Genomic DNA, 20,477 nt, shown 5'->3' with positions numbered 1-20,477 from the left:
GTGTAGGATTACTCATTTAGGTACACGCTGCATAATTTCGCAGGGAATTTCTTTCGAGCAATATAATCATTGCACGTCACTTGTTTTGTTTTAAGTATCTTCTCCAGCACTTGCACTTTTCTTTGTCACCCTTTCAACTACATCTGCTCTTCTGACATTTTTCTTAGTACGAATTCTATAGAAATCAAATAACAAGTATTATGTTCTCAAATTGTTTACATTGGACTTATTTTTGAGCACTATAAATGCTTCTATTTTAAGATTCGCTATTTAGTGTTCCTTTTCGTACATGATTTAATGGTAATCTCATTGCTCTGTGATGAGTATTCTATGTGTATTGAATGTTAATATTTGCAATTCAACACTGAATTTGGTGATTATTATATTTTTTAACCCACATATCAGTGTTTTTGAATGAATCAATCAATCAGTCAATTAATCAGCCGAAGTCGAGGGCATCACAAATATTATAGGAATGACTAACAGCTAGAGGTTAGACAACCACTCGTGATATTGCCCGAATGACCAGTTGTTATGTCGTCTGAGTAGTCGAGAATGACCGAGTTGAGGGTTAGTCAGTTCTGCTGGACCGTGCATGATTTCTGTTGGGCATCACAATTTAAAAATACATGGGAATATGCAAATTTAATTATCAAAACAATGCGGGTTGTTATTTTTAACCACTTTTCATTTATGGTAGAGCTCTGAACCTTTCATAGAATAATTCAATTTAATGAGTGTATTTTGATTACCATTATGAACTGCGGTAAAGGAGGGCGCTCTTGTTAGCCCTAGTTGTGCCATTACGCGTTGGCATTTGAGGCATAACTTTGCTTTATTGTATTTTTTTTATTTATTGGTTTTGAAACAACTGTACAATACATCTATTTTTTATATGTTTTTTAAAAAGGTTCTATGTTAAATATTTCATCTATCATAATGGCAAGTTACTTTGCACTTCGGAACATAATGCTTAGCAGAGCGCCCTCAATGTCAATCTGTCGAGGTGCTCTTATTGCAAATGTAATTCCCTATTTTGACATGATTGTATATTATGCTGATTTATTAAATATGATAAAAGAGATACGATTCCATATTACTATGATTGGCATTATCATGATTTATCAGATTAGCATATGAATACTCAGACAAGTCAACTTTGCCAATATTGGAACGTACAATATTGATTATTCTTATTTCAGATTAACATTTAAATATTCATTAAAAAGGTTATATCGTTTTGAATGTACCAAGTTGCTGTAATACGATTAGTACTCATTACTATTGTATTTGCACACTCAACATTAGATTAAAGAGTTTTCTTTGTTTTTTTTTTCGATAGACAAGGTTCATACAGAAATGTATCATTTGCTTATTTAGTTTACTATGTTGTTGGACCATGTAGTTTTCGGTACTTTTATTCGATTTTATTAATTTGTTATCTGTATTTCTCCCCAAGACCATAATTTGATCTAATTTTGTAAATTTCCAGATCTCACAATCATATGACAAAATTGTATAACCGTTAAGTAATTGTTTACTAGTATTTATTGACAAATACCAATAGGTTTAAGTATCACATCTGCCGGGATTTATTTTACAGAAAAAAATAACAATTATAATTACAACATACTGAAATGTATATAATTATTCCCAACTTCCAAATTGTCATTCCCATTTTTTCCAATCTTACTTGTAACGTGTTTTATATCTTGTAACGTATTTTATTAAGAGAATATAGATAAATTGGTAATAATATAGAACAAATATTCGCATATTTCAGTTTTACACGGCAAAATCCATCTTGTAATTCCAGACTAACGTCGCAAGCTAGTTTTAATTTCTTACTCAATGCTCATTGTATCATAAATATACGAAGCATGTGATTAGCCAGACTACATTTTATGTACTTTGTTTTTCAGGCTTGGTTGAAGACATTTTGTCGAGCTGCTTTTATTTACGCTTTACTGCGCTTTATCGGTGCAACGTTGCTCTCTATACACGTCTTTTCTTTAAAAGTCGCCACATCATTTGTTTATGATTTGTCGATTTATTCAAATCAATTTGCAAATAAACAAAAATAAACATTTGTTTCACTGTTTAGTGGAGTTTATTACAACTATATCTATTTCAAACGAAACAGGTCATGACGGTTGAAGAAATCTGTGACGTCGACCTTTCATTTAGTCGTTATAAGACAATTACTGACAGTAAGGTACCTGAACCACTAACCATCCTCCTTTCACAGACGTAGAGTAAAGTTAATTTATTGCACCACCAGGCTCAACCCGTTTTGAAAAAAAATATATAAGAAAAATGATTTGGCCTCTCAATTTAAAAGTTGTGTATAACGTATTAAATAAATTCAGAAAAACAATAATTGTTGTGTCTGTGACAAATCGGGTATCCCAGTCACTGAAACGAGCGAAAAATCTGTAATGATGTATTTGTCTCCTGGGCTTCTGTACTAAATTAACAATTTTAGAATAAATTTGCATTTTATTTCATTTTATTTTAAAATGAATAAACAGATACCGATCGCATACTGACAATCTATAAAATATTTCAACTTGGTACACAGTTTAATTGCTCACAGTATAGGCACGACCTTTATCTTTGTTCAAGTCCGGGATACGGCTCACACTTGACAGTTTGTACTGCATACGTCTATTGACTTGTATAGATACCTAAGGCTTGTTCAGAGGTAACTTTTTATGTTTGATTGTACTTTTAATTTGGTGTCGCTGCTGGAAATCACTCTCACTTATAATCTTATATAATGTTGACTACAATACACAGATTTACAAAACCTATGGCGTGAAGTAAACGTTTTAAACTGAACATGTTGTTTGTAATTCGTGTGTTACCAAGGCAAATTTAATTTACGTCATCTCATCGCATACCATGCAATGCAATGCACTACAGCTGTGGTGTTAGTGTAAAATAGAACTATATTAGGTCACATTCGAGTGAAAGGTCACTCATTTATGCGTATTCAATCAGGAAGCGAAGAAACCAAACACGTGTCCTAGTTTTACAGTTTATTTTGTATTATACAACAGCGCGATACATCACACAGTCGGAATAAATAACAATATATTGACTTGCCTGGCACTATTACGCTTTTGTCATTTCATATTATTCCTTTAAAGGCATCTACTCAAGCCGATTAGGATCAAATTTAATTCTGTCACCACCAGCTTGCTTTTCCTGACGCTACAATTATTTTGATGCCTACTTGTGAAAGTGGTATTATATGCTTACATACGCGCGTGTGGAAATTTAATTGATAAACATTAAGTTAATAATGTGAATGGCGCTCATAGTGTCTGTAGGGGATCATTGATCTTTTTGACAAACATTTTGGCTACTGAGCACACACTATATTTGATTGGGTAAATATAATATTAGTTTTATCAGTATATGACGTTATTACGAGGATACCGCAAAGTATGGCGACACTACAGCGTGGGCATCGACCGACGCAGCGGAGGTGGATGCGACCACGCAATGTCTGAGTTTTTATTATTAGAGGACGTAATCGTTCCATATTTGGTATTCGCATTTCCAAATATGATGGGATGCAAGTATCCAGTGCAATACCGCAAAATTACGGCACACTGTAATCTATGGCGTTAAGGTGACAGATGTATAATATTAACTATTATTTTTATCATACTAATCAATCAAAAACAATGAACAAACATTATTATACTAACTATTCCGGGTAATTCTTCAAAAATGTAACCGTATTTTTAATGACACTAAAGGATAAAAACGAACATTAACGAACGAACTCATTAATGCTTAGTGGTATTTGTGATCATTCATTGTGAAATGTTGGCTTGGATTGTGATGTCACGACGACACATGCAGATCCCTGTTGCTACACAACGTTTAATCATTGATTATTTGGCTTAGTGTTCTATGATAATTGTCATCATACTTCTCCACTACAGATATATTTATTTATGTAGTAAGTTGTAGATTATTAGAAACCTAGCTAAGACCCAAGTGCGTTCCTCATAATGTGTAGACCATTTTAATATTTTGAGCAATCACAGTGATTTAATTCAACGATCTACTCACTCTAAGCAGAACGTTCGCCAACAAACTGTAACTAAATTTCTGTATGATAAATTCAAGAATAATTTTGTATGTACACTCTGATATTAATGTGACGTGTCATTTTCTAATATAAAAAAGAAAGCGGTGATATTAAAAATGACATACATTATGACGTGAGGTAACCGGAAGCCGTTTAGGGGACGAAATCAATTCTTGGTTATACCAGAATTTCCTTGGGTTCAAAACGTAAACAACCCGTTAAACGAGACACATAGGGCGATAACGTAACACATAAGAAAGCTTTGTAGAAGATCGTGTTCACATCATTCATAACATTGAACATTTATTACATTTGCTTCAATACGAATAGTATACGTTCTTTGCAATAAAATTACAATTAAATACTAGACTGGTTATTCAAGTTTTTAAGCTTGAAATAAGATACCCATCTTTAGATCTTTAGTCAAAAGTCGTATAGAAACAAATAAAAATCTTGGAGTGAAACGTTCAATGAAATGAGGGTGCCATTTAATTCGGCATTTTTAAGTGTTCGTTGAGGTGTATTTCGACTATATTTGTTATTGACATACGATACGACCGTGGGAACAATGCATGTATTGTTTTACTACGATGGTGCTTTAGAGCGCTGTATATATGTATATGGTATATAATTAACGACCTCAGTTCGATATCAAAAGTCTGATGCAAATTTGCTTGTTTGATTTTCGCCTCGTATTTACTATTGGGTTTTCTTCGATCTCTTCAATAAATATGTTATATTATTTAAATCTTAGTGGGTCCCGTATTGTGTGTGAGATCCATTTTTTTTTTGATTTTTGACTGGTCCACCGGAAATCTGTAAATCAGAATTTGTCCGAAAATTCTAACGTTTTGCATGATCTCATTTCAAAAGCTGTGAACGTCATATCTGCAAAATGTCCAGTTCGTAAGTAGGGCTTTTGCAATTTAAGTAAGGTGACCCACGCTTTTTGTATATATGTCGCATACGACTTGTTTACCACTTCCGTGTGACTGAGAATGTTCTAGAACCGTACTGTGTCTGGGTGGAATTTTTAGAAGTTGGTTGAATAGGTAATAGGGCACTGTAGAAGGTAATGGAACTTTCTAGGAATTTGTAGTAAGTTCCAGACTCATTATGTATGCTGATGTAATGGTCTATTTATAGACAGTGTGGGTATATATAGGGGAGTTGTTCAGCACTGAGATCAGTTCGGAGATCTCGTTGAATTGTATTGGAGTTTAAGTATCTAGTTATTGTAGTAGTGGAGTTTTACCGCGTTATTGTACTTGATGTTTGCAGAGTATAATAATACCAGTACCAGTTGAAACCTCATCTGTTGGCTCCTTGTTCGTATTTTATCATTGCCGCCAGGGAAGTCTTTTTGTTACTGTTGCCATTTTGGTATTTGAACCATCACACCTGTACTATACCAATTACGGTAATATTGCGTTGCGTGTGACAACTGGGGGCTCGTCCGGGAACAGTGAAGACATATAGAAGACAACATGGCCAGCGAGATAAAAGATATGTCGAAACAAGAGTTGATGGAGTGGGCGGATGAACTGGGAATGACTGGAGAAGACAAAAGGAAATTTATTTTGGAGCAACTGAGTTCTCAGTGAGCTGAGAGACAAGCGGCGAGGGAAGAGAGAAAGGCAAAAATGGAAATAGAAGCAGAGGTGAGGAAAATGGAGATAAAGGAAAAGTTTCGGCTGGAAGCGGAAGCAGGTGAAAGAGAGAAATTGCGAATGGAAGCAGAACAGCGAGAAAAGGAAAGGGAAGCAGAGGAAAGAAGGGAAAAGTTACGATTGGAAGCGGAAGAAAAGAAAAGAGAATTTGAGTTGAGGAAATTAGAGCTGCAAGCAGCAATGCCGGGGTTTCAACAGGCTGATTTTGGCAGTCAACGAAATGTGGTCAGTGATGCACAGTCACCAAAGTTGCCTGCATTTGTTGATGGTAAGGACGAACTTGATAGTTATTTATTGCGGTTTGAGAGGTTTGCAACGAATGCGAGTTGGCATAGAGATGGATGGGCCACAAAATTGAGTGCGCTGTTGACTGGTAGAGCACTGGAAGTATATTCCAGAATGTCCGACACTGATGCAGTTGACTATGATCGTGTGAAGGTGGCGCTGTTGACAAGATACGATTTCACAGAGGATGGGTACAGGAAGCGATTCCGTGAAATTAAACCTGAAAGTTCCGAGAGTCCTGACCAGTTAATTGTGCGGCTTAAGAATTATTTTGCTAAATGGGTTGAGTTGTCAGGCACTGCAGCAACATATGATGGTGTTACCGACTTGATGGTGAAGGAGCAGTTTATTGGTGCCTGTACAAAAGATCTTGCAATTTATCTTAAAGAAAGAGCACCCAAAGATTTAGATGAGTTGGCAGTAATAGCAAAGCAGTACCTAGTGGCACATGGTCGACAGTTATCCACAAAAGACCAGGTGAGGCGTAACGATAATAAGACGGCCATTAGAAATACTGATGTGGGACAGGGTAGTAGTATTCGATGTTATGTATGTCAGGGTGTTGGTCATCGAGCAGTACAATGTCCATCCCGCGTTACTGTTGACAACCATGACAAAGGTGGACAGTGCCTTCAGTGTGGTGCTATAGGACATGTGGCTAAGTTCTGCCGTAGTGGACAACACAGGGGTCAAGAAAGAAAGAGTGTCAAACCCAGCACTACTACTGGTGCAGCTGCAGTGGTTAAAGAGGAGTCTAATATCAGTGCTAGCTGTGCTGTTCAAATTAACGGTGACGTGCCTAAAATGGTTGAGAAGGACCATTTGTTGTTAGCATCGGGGGAGCAGTTAAAGGTTGTGAATGGTGCATGTATGGAACGGAGTGGCGTTGTGGAGGACAGGACTTTGCCTGTGGGTCAAGGGAAGGTTGGTGACACAGTTGTGACCATGTTGAGAGACACTGGGTGTAATGGCATTATAGTCAAGAAGAGCTTGGTACCAGGTGACCAGTATACAGAAAAGATGGGTCATATGTTGATGGTTGATCGTACTGTAAGAAGGGTTCCAGTCGCCATGGTGGAAATTGATACGCCATATTTGAGAGGCACGGTTGAAGCATTATGTGTGCAGGACCCAATCTATGATTTAATTGTTGGGAATGTGCCCGGAGCAAGACCACCAGATGACCCAGATCCAGTGTGGAATGTGAGTGGAGCAGTAACAACCAGAGCACAAGCGAAGAAATCTGGTAAGGTGAAGCCGCTCAAAGTGTGTGATGTAAAGACTGGAGCACATGTAACAAAAGACAGCATTTGTTACTCCTGATGGAACTTATGAATTTTTAAGGATGCCATTTGGAATGAAGAATTCGGGAGCTACTCTGGTGCGGGGAATCAGGGAAATATTGTCAGGTATGGAGGGGGTTGGAAGCTATATAGATGACCTGATAGTTTATTCAAGCTGCTGGGATGAGCATGTTCAAGTATTATCTGAGTTGTTACGAAGACTGAGGGCAGCGGACATAACAGCTAGACCATCCAAGTGTGTTCTGGGTGCAACATCAGTAGAATTCCTGGGTCATGAAATTGGACACAATTGGGTGAGTCCGAGTCACGACAACATGGAAAAAATTCGAGAAGCGCAAAGACCAGCGACCAAGAAAGGTGTCCGATCATTCTTTGGGCTGGTCAATTACTACAGAGACCACATCCCCTTATTCGCAACTATTGCAGCACCCCTGAGTGATCTACTAAGGAAAGGACAACCCAACAAAGTTGTATGGGGAGAGGCCCAGGAGAAAGCATATAACACTTTGCGGGAATACTTATTGGGCAAACCAATTTTGAAGTTACCAGACCCACAGAAACCATTTGTGTTGCGGACGGACGCGTCTCAGGTAGGAATTGGAGCAGTACTTATGCAGAATCATGGTGAGAAGCTTCATCCAGTTGCGTATGCAAGTAAGAAGTTATCCGTTGCAGAAAAGAAATATTCAACTGTAGAAAGGGAATGTTTAGCCATTGTATGGGGCGTGAATAAATTTCGCCTATATTTAGCTGGTGTGGAGTTCATTTTGCAGACGGATCATAAACCATTGTCTTACCTGGATAAAGCCAAGTTTGCAAATGACCGAGTGATGAGATGGGCGATGACTCTGCAAGGATATAATTATCGTGTTGAGGATATTCCTGGACGGGACAATGTGGTAGCGGACTACCTGAGTAGATTGATGGATTGAAGAACTTTTGAACAGTATAGTAGAATGTTATTCGTTTATGACTGTATTTCATATTTTATTATATTCTACTGTATGTGATTTTCGAATTTTTGTACTCAGAGCTTTATTCAGTTCGATTTGATATATTGTATTGTTGTTTTATTTAAAATTGTTATCGTATTCGTATCATTGACGTCGTTGCTAGTCATGTAATATTATATGTTATAATATTCTTGAGAGGGGAGGTATGTCGCATACGACTTGTTTACCACTTCCGTGTGACTGAGAATGTTCTAGAACCGTACTGTGTCTGGGTGGAATTTTTAGAAGTTGGTTGAATAGGTAATAGGGCACTGTAGAAGGTAATGGAACTTTCTAGGAATTTGTAGTAAGTTCCAGACTCATTATGTATGCTGATGTAATGGTCTATTTATAGACAGTGTGGGTATATATAGGGGAGTTGTTCAGCACTGAGATCAGTTCGGAGATCTCGTTGAATTGTATTGGAGTTTAAGTATCTAGTTATTGTAGTAGTGGAGTTTTACCGCGTTATTGTACTTGATGTTTGCAGAGTATAATAATACCAGTACCAGTTGAAACCTCATCTGTTGGCTCCTTGTTCGTATTTTATCATTGCCGCCAGGGAAGTCTTTTTGTTACTGTTGCCATTTTGGTATTTGAACCATCACACCTGTACTATACCAATTACGGTAATATTACGTTGCGTGTGACAATATACATGTGTGAATTACCCGTTGCAAGGTTGTGATGTATAATTAGTATAATTAGACAGATCGCAACGTGCATACGTCATTTTTTCTGTGTCCTCAGATATACTTCTCGTCACTGAATATATTATGTTTTCATATCATTCAGTAGTGATTCATATCCAGCCTCAGAACAGCGCTTAATCCACATGTATGCTTCTTCGATCCTCTCAGTAAATGCATTAGCCCAGTCAACGGTGTATCGCTTATCATACAATTCACACGTAGTTGGTTTTTGTGGGTTCCATTCAAAATCAAGAGGACCTAAGTGCTCATTCACCACTTTCCATAACAGACGTGGAATATTTTTATGGGCGTGTAGTTTAAAAACCATTTCCACAGTTTGACGTCGAAAGATACAAACAGATTTCAATATTCCGGTGAGTGGGGCATGTGGTGGAATCTGAAAAATGTGTCCTAATAAAAACGACATCTCGTTGTCTAGCATCCAAGGCTTTCTGGTTTTGTCATAAAACAGATTGTGAAGCCATATGTTATCACCAGTATATTCAAACTTGTTTCGATGTAAATACAGCACTCTGCAAAAAAGAAAGTTAATACAAATTTTGTCTGTTGACTACTTACCAATATTATTAATTGATTACTGTATATATATTTACTGTCAAGTCCATAATCATCATAGAATGAAATATAATGTTGGCTACAAACCTATTTGACTCGGCCATCAAATAGTCTAAAATACTGGCGTCACTGAAGACCATTAAACGGAATAATTCACGCTTTGTGATGGATTTCAATATTGGATTGTCAATATGCAAGAGCCGATCACCAATACGCGTTATGTTTAATACCAATCTGATTTGTAAAGCAAAGATACCTTTATTAGAAACATACAATAAAATATACGTTCACATTGAGTTATAACAGGCAATATACTCCATCATTAAATCACCATTTTCTTAACACTTTTATTGAAACTATATACACTTGTATGCATTTAACAAAATAACAGATCTGTCGTTTGATCGTGACACGTTTGTGTTAACTTACCTGTCACGCAAATTTGGAATCCATTTCGTCATCGTTATGATGTTATTAGGATCCCATTTTTTTCTTTCTAAAAAACCATGTACAAACTCAGATTCCCATTGTGGAGTGGACGGGTCTGGTTTTGTTAAAATTACAGGCGGAATATAATTCATATGCATCATCAAAGAAAAGTAATATGCCATCAATTCATCTGTATTGATTAACACACATTACAACACATTGTTTTCTTCTGAATAAATATTATATATTTCGTTATATTTGACAACATGACAGGCTTTTACACCCAGAAAATATCCACCTACTAATTAATTATGGTGCTATTTCACACATGTTTCTTGTGTTAACTTCTTACCATACAACTTGTTCGACTTATTGCAAGGTAAGTGCATACATATTAATTATAATGAACTAAATATAAGTGAGCGTAATCACTCGGCCCATTTTTTTTTTTGGCTATGGTGGTACAAACATGGGTTAAATACTGAACTGGTGCATTGCTTATCTAAAAAACAGATTTTAAATAACTTATGAACGCCACATTTCTCACCTAAGATGAAGCATGGCGGTTTGTAACGAGCACACCATCGAGTGCCGTCAGATAAAGTGACTCTAGCGTTATTTGGCGAGGACCAATCACCGCAAAAGCGTCCATCCATATGGATCACATTAAAATTACTAAATTGCATCCTGGAGGAAATGCTATAAAAGCTTTCCACGGAAGGTCCTGTTGGGATTCAAAAAGCACATTTAAATTTCAACAAAATCACATTTAATTCATTCTTAGCTAATCACGTGATATGTGTATTGTAATTACCGGATTAGTTTGATATAAACATTGCATAAATACAATAAATACAAAATATAATAATATATCGATCATGGTATTAATTTGCATATTGTTACTACAAATCTCGGCAATTCGATTGGTTCGTGTAAGCAAGTTGACCTTTTGATATCATGTGTGTCTATCGCAAAATAAGCCAGTATCGCAGGAAATTGGTGGTTTTACACAATATTTCTTAAATTATTATTAGGAACAATGATGTTTGTTTCAGATGTCAGTTAAAACGCGTGTATGATATAATACAGCACATAAGTGAGATTTGACTTAGGAACGGTTTGATTTGACTGCAAGTTAGTACTAATGTTGTTGAATAAAAAGTTTTGCTACACTCCTTGTTTTCAGCCTTTGTTTTAGCTACGAAATAGATACGCGGTGATAAACAGGATAACAGATTTGTTAAACGCGTGCAGTATTTTTCATTTCATAAATGAGAATTACTACTGTAACACTCGTTTGATGAATCGGATATTGCAGGGTCACAAATTTGATATCTTTTATATATCATACTCAATTTCGTAGCTTTTCGTTCACACATATCGTGCACTATTTATGGCTGCAGTTTTGTGGTATCTTGTGATATTTATTTAATTTGTGTAGTACTGGGTCAAAATGGCTTATGTGAAACGAAACTAAAAATGAAAGAATGATTTTAGGCTTGTAGTCCGTGATCACATAACCGTAATAAACATACACACATATACGCATAAAGACACACGCACACGCGATTAAACACAATAATTATGCATAGTTACTTAAAAATATGAATATAAAAAAAAACTACATTAAGAACATACCCCTTGGAAATACTTGCTCAATTTCTTCTGACCAGAATATCCCATCTTGAACCACAGTAAATCCATTAATAGTATAATTCCGACCGTTGCTTCTCACATTATTCAGTTTATATTGTATTAATTCGTCGCCATTTATAGATCTGAGCACATCTACAGGAAACTGGATATGTCTCATTAGATTTGTTCGTCTCCACGGCATGTTTGAATGTTGATAATCTTGTTGCAACGCATATAGTTTGTCCAGTATAATATATGAAGCTAATACAGCTATTAAATATATGACTGGAAATAAATGTTTGAAACGATTCATATTGTTGGTGTGTGTTAAACAGGTTACTGACCAAATCAAGTGTATACGTGATGAAGCTGCCCATCAGTTATTGTATCATTCATGTTGTATTCATTGCATTTGCATTTTAGTTGACTGTGTGAGATTAAATACAAGTATGCGGTAATCGGTTATCATCATCAGCTTACTTAATATGTGGATGCGGCAGCGTTTGTGGATGTAGTGCGGCAGCGTTTGTGATTGTAGAAGCGATTGCGTGAGGAAATGAATGACAGGTTGATAATAATGTACTTATTTCATTGGTCCATTATAAACAGGAAGACGAGCAGCGCAAATGTGACGTCGAGGTAACTATTGAATTGAAATTAAAAACGTGTGTAGCCACGCTGTGATATATCGTTACTGTCGTCACAAACTATCAACATATTTTCATTGAAAACAACATAGGGTAAACAGAAATGAATTCGTGCCGACATATAGATTATAAAAACAATGCAACGCCATATGTTACTCTTAACACACATACATGCCATGACATATTATATACAGAAAATACTAGTAGATGATCATATACACTTCGTTAATTATTCAATATAACCAAACCAAAGACGGCCGCTTGTTAGTAGTATAATGATTATGTGGTAGAGATTAGAACCTAATTTAAGGAAATTATATACACATATTCGAACATATAAACATAAACTGGCATCTCGGCAAGTACGCCTCGATATTTTGAGTAGACCAACTTCCATTTACGTGAATGTGGCGCTGTGTGATACCAATCGCCATAACAATCCACTTGTTATAGTATCCTGGATCACAATAGTAATTTGTATAATTTAACAATATTTCATGAGTCTCTGTCAGCGTTGCAGATTTGAAAACTACATTTTAAGAGTTGAACGCAAAGCACGGAATGACACCACAGTCTATCTCAGTATCTGACTCAATGCTAAAGATGTGATTCGTAATGCTGTAGAGTGAAACTTTTGGCTAATCTGTTCACACATTCATCCGTCATTGTTACCGGGTTACCATGTTCATATCACCAATTTACCATGTTCATATCACCAATTTACCATGTTCATATCATCACATTACCATGTTCATTTACCAATTTACCATGTTCATATTACCAATTTACCATGTTCATATCACCAATTTACCATGTTCATATACCAATTTACCATGTTCATATACCAAATTACCATGTTCATAACACCAATTTACCATGCTCATATCACCAATTTACCATGTTCATATCACCCATTTACCATGTTCATATCACCAATTTACCATGTTCATATCACCAATTTACCATGTTCATATCACCAATTTACCATGCTCATAACACCAATTTACCATGCTCATATTACCAATTTACCATGTCTATATCACCAATTTACCATTTTCACATCACCTATTTACAATGGTCATATCACCAATTTACCATGTTCACATCACAAATTTACCATGTCTATATCAACAATTTACCAAGTTCACATCACCAATTTACCATGTCTATATCACCAATTAACCATGTTCATATCACCAATTCACCATGTCTATATCACCAATTTACCATGTTCACATCACCAATTTACCATGTCTATATCACCAATTAACCATGTTCATAACACCAATTGACCGTGTTCATATCACCAATTTACCGTGTTTATATCACCAATTTACCGTGTTTATATCACCAATTTACCTTGTTCATATCACCAATTCACCATGTTCATATCACCAATTTACCATGTCTATATCACCAATTAACCATGTTCATATCACCAATTCACCGTGTTCATATCACCAATTCACCATGCCTATATCACAAATTTACCATATCTATATCACCAATTAACCATGTTTATATCACCAATTTACCATGTTCATATCACCAATTTACCATGTTCACATCACCAATTTACCATGTTCACATCACCAATTTACCATGTCTATATCACCAATTTACCATGTTCATATCACCAATTTACCATGTCTATATCAACAATTTACCAAGTTCACATCACCAATTTACCATGTCTATATCACCAATTAACCAAGTTCACATCATCAATTTACCATATCTATGTCAACAATAAACCATGTTCATATCACCAATTTACCATGTCTATATTACCAATTTACCATGTCTATATCACCAATTAACCATGTCTATATCACTAATTTACCATGTCTATATCACCAATTTACCATGTTCACATCACCAATTTACCATGCTCATATCACCAATTTACCATGTCTATATCAACAATTTACCAAGTTCACATCACCAATTTACCATGTCTATATCACCAATTTACCATGTCTATATCACCAATTTACCATGTTCACATCACCAATTTACCATGCTCATATCACCAATTTACCATGTCTATATCAACAATTTACCAAGTTCACATCACCAATTAACCATGTTCATATCACCAATTAACCATGTTCACATCACCAATTTACCATGTTTATATCACCAATTTACCAAGTTCACATCACCAATTTACCATGTCTATATCACCAATTAACCATGTTCATATCACCAATTAACCATGTTCATATCACCAATTTACCATGTCTATATCAACAATTTACCAAGTTCACATCACCAATTTACCATGTCTATATCACCAATTAACCATGTTCATAACACCAATTTACCATGTTCACATCACCAATTTACCATGTTCACATCACCAATTTACCATGTCTATATCACCAATTTACCATGTTCATATCACCAATTTACCATGTTCATATCACCAATTTACCATGTTCATATCACCAATTTATCATGTTCACATCACCAATTTACCATGTTCACATCATCAATTTACAATGCTCATACTACCAATTTACCATGTTCATATCACAAATTTACCATGTCTATATCACCAATTAACCAAGTTCACATCACCAATTTACCATATCTATATCAACAATTAACCATGCTCATATCACCAATTTACCATGTTCATATACCAATTTACCATGTTCATATACCAAATTACCATGTTCATAACACGAATTTACCACGCTCATATCACCAATTTACCATGTTCATATCACCCATTTACCATGTTCATATCACCAATTTACCATGTTCATATCACCAATTTACCATGTTCATATCACCAATTTACCATGCTCATAACACCAATTTACCATGCTCATATTACCAATTTACCATGTCTATATCACCAATTTACCATTTTCACATCACCTATTTACAATGGTCATATCACCAATTTACCATGTTCACATCACAAATTTACCATGTCTATATCAACAATTTACCAAGTTCACATCACCAATTTACCATGTCTATATCACCAATTAACCATGTTCATATCACCAATTCACCATGTCTATATCACCAATTTACCATGTTCACATCACCAATTTACCATGTCTATATCACCAATTAACCATGTTCATAACACCAATTGACCGTGTTCATATCACCAATTCACCATGTTCATATCACCAATTTACCATGTCCATATCACCAATTAACCATGTTCATATCACCAATTCACCATGCCTATATCACAAATTTACCATATCTATATCACCAATTAACCATGTTTATATCACCAATTTACCATGTTCACATCACCAATTTACCATGTCTATATCACCAATTAACCATGTTCATAACACCAATTGACCGTGTTCATATCACCAATTTACCGTGTTTATATCACCAATTTACCGTGTTTATATCACCAATTTACCTTGTTCATATCACCAATTCACCATGTTCATATCACCAATTTACCATGTCTATATCACCAATTAACCATGTTCATATCACCAATTCACCATGCCTATATCACAAATTTACCATATCTATATCACCAATTCACCATGTCTATATCACCAATTTACCATGTTCATATCACCAATTTACCATGTCTATATCAACAATTTACCAAGTTCACATCACCAATTTACCATGTCTATATCACCAATTAACCAAGTTCACATCACCAATTTACCATATCTATGTCAACAATTAACCATGTTCATATCACCAATTTACCATGTCTATATTACCAATTTACCATGTCTATATCACCAATTAACCATGTCTATATCACTAATTTACCATGTCTATATCACCAATTTACCATGTTCACATCACCAATTTACCATGCTCATATCACCAATTTACCATGTCTATATCAACAATTTACCAAGTTCACATCACCAATTTACCATGTCTATATCACCAATTAACCATGTTCATATCACCAATTAACCATGTTCATATCACCAATTAACCATGTTCACATCACCAATTTACCATGTTTATATCACCAATTTACCATGTCTATATCACCAATTAACCATGTTCACATCACCAATTTACCATGTCTATATCAACAATTTACCAAGTTCACATCACCAATTTACCATGTCTATATCACCAATTAACCATGTTCATATCACCAATTAACCATGTTCATATCACCAATTTACCATGTCTATATCAACAATTTACCAAGTTCACATCACCAATTTACCATGTCTATATCACCAATTAACCATGTTCATAACACCAATTTACCATGTTCACATCACCAATTTACCATGTTCACATCACCAATTTACCATGTCTATATCACCAATTTACCATGTTCATATCACCAATTTACCATGTTCATATCACCAATTTACCATGTTCATATCACCAATTTATCATGTTCACATCACCAATTTACCATGTTCACATCATCAATTTACAATGCTCATACTACCAATTTACCATGTTCATATCACCAATTTACCATGTCTATATCACCAATTAACCAAGTTCACATCACCAATTTACCATATCTATATCAACAATTAACCATGCTCATATCACCAATTTACCATGTTCATATCACCAATTTACCATGTCTATATCACCAATTTACCGTGTTCATATCACCAATTTACCATGTTCATGTTGCCCATTTAATACACCCATGTCACACTTTTAGCACGTTCGCGTTTCTCATTCAGTACATTCATGTCATCTTTATGTAAATTCCGAATTGCTCATTTAGAACAATCAACATGATAAATGTGGGATTCAGAGCATAAGGCAAGAAAACGTCGTCTGGACTTAATATATGCAGGATATGTAAAGACGACTTTCCAAACAATCATCAATATAACAAACTCCACCCTCATCCTAGCAAAATTCTTTTTATCCACTGGGACTGCATCTAACTAGTGTGACATGTTATTAAGGATAACAATTGAAGAGTGCAAGTGTACATTTAATAACATGACAGTGTCATGGTATAGTTGTGCGCCCTGGACAGTGTTGGTTGTAGTTTTATGCAAGTGAATGTCAATAGGCGGAATTGAAAAAGAAAGTGAAATCTGTGTTGTCACAGATATATTTTGTAAAGACACTTAGCTCACTGTTAGTTAGTCTTTGCAACCCTATTTAATTAAGTGCTTAATTCATTTGGTAGCCAATCAGTTCTCACTTGCACACGACACTTAGCATCACCTAAATTTCTTTTGTCTCCATTGTTACCGCTTATTCATTCAGTTTTTTTGTTATGCTACAGTGCAAAGTGCATTATCGTCAATTACGTCCATTTCATTCTTTGTTCGAGAACACTACTTAATTAATCTACAATGCCAGCTAGGCGTGGACGTGCAAAGAAATCTACTCAGCCCGTGTCCAGCCTTACATCAGACCAGTGACTAGAGCAGCAACTCGTAATTCTTTGGATCAACTCGCTGCCGAAACAAGGAATGTGGGCATTTCAGGAACCACGATCTCGCTACCAGCACAACGGGACGCGTTGGTTCCACAGCAAGTTGAGGACGCCAAAGTACCAACTGCAAGCACTTCACGTGCGATGAATTCGCCAACCCAGAGTCAAGTCGTTACAATGGCTATGTTAAAGGAGTTACAATCGTCGATTGTGAACCTGGTGACCCAACCAGTTCAAACCACTGCAAAACACCCAAAGGTCAGAGGTCAACAAACAAGCCATGACGTTACACCATAACAACTCCTTTGAACACATTCAAGATGGCGGCTCCCAGGCTATCAACGCTAGGGGTGCTACTTTTGAGAACAACTTGCTGCCACACATAGAACTGGTTTTTCCTTCCGTTTGATGCGATATTATCGCAGGTAAGGACATAAATCTAGCATGTTTCTTAGTATCAGGCAACAGTTACACCGATGGTCAATGACATATAGTCGTCGGCGATGAGGCATTTACTTTGAAACCCTTGCAAGATAATGGGATATTTTGTTCGCTTACGATTCAGGAATTCATTCTGGCATTTTCGGTATACAAAAATGTTATTTCCGATGTCTAATCAGAGCGAAAACGGAAATTAGATGCATATGAACGTGACATAGTGGACATGTCAAAACGTTATAACGGACTGGCGTTTTACAAGTATCATTGTGTGTTTTTTTTCTGCCAGAGCTGCATTGCTTCATATCACAATGTTAAAGCCGATTGGTCTCGTTGAGGTACAACGCTATACTGTACTATATTCTCAGGGCTCCATGCAAATACATGCAATCTGTGCAGTAGTGTCGCTCATGCAACCGAAGTGTGCTCTCAGCTTGCCTCAATCACCAGGAAGCCTAATTTATATACCCCTGGTAATACATCAGCCTCAGCATCCCATTACAGATCTGGCCGAAAACGTGTTTTCTACCAAGGAAAGGAAATTTGCAATAACTTTAATGCATCTTTCGGCTGCAAAATGAGCAATTGTGCCTTTTCTCATTTGTGCCATATTTGCCATTCATCTGACCACAATTTGAGTCACGGGAATTGGACTCCTAAGGGACAGCAAAGCAGAGCATGACTTCCTAAGAAAGCCTCCACTCCAATTACCATTGAAATTCTTAGTCAGCTTTGACACCTTTATCTACCTTAATTTGCCGTATTTTGCTATCTGCTCGCAAACAACCAGAAGTTGTTACAAAAAAAATGCATCAGAAGTCAAAAAAGATAATTGATTGGCCCATTTTGCCAATTATCGCTGTAGGTGTGGCAGAAAAGAATTACTCCGAAAAGAAACGTTTAATCGTGGAGTTATCATCTCCCCATGATAATGCAGATACTCCCAGTATAAATGACCTAATCGACAAGGAACATTTTTCACTTTCTTACGTGAAAATTGATGATTTTAGCCATTCAGACCATGGGCAGAGGTGCATGGTTGTGCAAAACCGACATCACTGATGCTTTTAAGCTAATCCCAATCCATTCTTCTTTATGGCATTTGTATGGTGTCCAGTGGAATAGTCAATTTTACTTCTTTGTTCGCCTGGCATTCGGGTCATATTCTAGTCCGAAGATCTTTGACCACCTGTCTACTGCTGTCTCCTGGATCGCTCACCACATATATGGCATATACACTATCTTTCATTTACTGGATGATTTTTGACCCATGCTGATCGTACAATGGCTCTACTGACTCCAGTTGTTCCGTACCTTAAATATCCCTATCACACCACATAAAACAGTGGGTTTAGAATATGTTTAGAATATCTGAGAATGTCACTTGATACTCTTGCTATGGTGGCACGTCTACCAGAGGATAAACTTAATAGGATGCTTGATTTGGTTGCTTCATTCCTTGCCCGTAAATCCTGCACAAAGCGAGAATTACTAAGCCTCCTGAGACAACAGAATTTCACATGCAGGATGGTCATTCCAGGTCGGACATTTATTTTTCGCTAAATTGAAATTCCTAAGGGAGTGACGAGTTTAAACTACCATGTGACATTATCGTCGGAAAGTAAACAAGACCTGCTGATGTGGCACCAACTCGTTTCAAATTGAAATGGTGTTTCAATGTTTCTTTAGGCCAAAACAACACTACCATCGGATATGCAGCTATTCACAGATGCCATGACATACTTGACATTCCCTTAGTTTGGGCCAAGGATTTCATTCCCCCCCCATTCAGTTTCTCAGTAGCCACTCTCCAGGCTACCCCTCACTTGTTCGGTCACCTTCACGGTCACACACGACCTCGGTGGCACAGTTACCTTCATCCTCTGGGCAGCATAGTAACAACGGCACTCCGTGGCCTTGATGTTGGCCTCACTTATGCCTTTTGTTCTGGTAAGCTAGACTGAAGGGACCCCTTGTCCAATTTTCAGTTTTATTAGAAATAATAAATTTTTAGTTATTGTAGAGATAATTGTTTTTTATTATTGCATAATTAGTGTAAGTTTATTGGTTTGTATGTTTTGATTATATATGTGCTTTGCTATTAAATGTAATTCAATGTATATCTTCCATGTGCGGTGAGACCTGTGTTATATGTTGTTGCTCACTGCTAGGAGGATTTGCTTAGTACCCCTTAGTTAGTCTCCGCAACCCTGTTTAATTAAGCGCTTAATTCATTTGGCAGCCAATCTATACTTTGCTATTAAATGTAATTCAATGTATCTTCCGTGTGAGAAATGGTTACGACTTCA

At 36.3% G+C, this 20,477-nt stretch overlaps 1 protein-coding gene across 1 annotated transcript; it reads right to left on the bottom strand.

The window, feature by feature from the left end:
• Positions 1-9,133: 9,133 nt before the first annotated feature.
• Positions 9,134-11,893, bottom strand: LOC100372503 (four-jointed box protein 1-like). The gene is made up of 4 exons (XM_006811701.2): positions 11,695-11,893; positions 10,604-10,780; positions 10,057-10,246; positions 9,134-9,584 (listed from the first exon to the last, which is right to left on the bottom strand). The coding sequence occupies exons 1-4, from the start codon at positions 11,891-11,893 to the stop codon at positions 9,134-9,136; spliced, it is 1,017 nt and encodes a 338-aa protein (XP_006811764.2).
• Between the last annotated feature and the right edge of the window lie 8,584 nt (positions 11,894-20,477).

The sequence above is a fragment of the Saccoglossus kowalevskii genome, chromosome 8 (assembly GCF_978046115.1).
Source record: "Saccoglossus kowalevskii chromosome 8, keSacKowa6.1, whole genome shotgun sequence".
Taxonomy (NCBI): Eukaryota; Metazoa; Hemichordata; class Enteropneusta; family Harrimaniidae; genus Saccoglossus; species Saccoglossus kowalevskii.
This window is presented reverse-complemented; position numbering and strand designations above follow the sequence as displayed.

Coding starts and splice junctions, on each gene's coding strand:
- LOC100372503 (XM_006811701.2), bottom strand. CDS start 11,893: ATGCCGTGGAGACGAACAAATCTAATGAGACATATCCAGTTTCCTGTA. Junction 10,781..11,694: donor TGAGCAAGTATTTCCAAGGG/GTATGTTCTTAA, acceptor GAATCCCAACAG/GACCTTCCGTGGAAAGCTTT. Junction 10,247..10,603: donor ACCGCCATGCTTCATCTTAG/GTGAGAAATGTG, acceptor TAATCAATACAG/ATGAATTGATGGCATATTAC.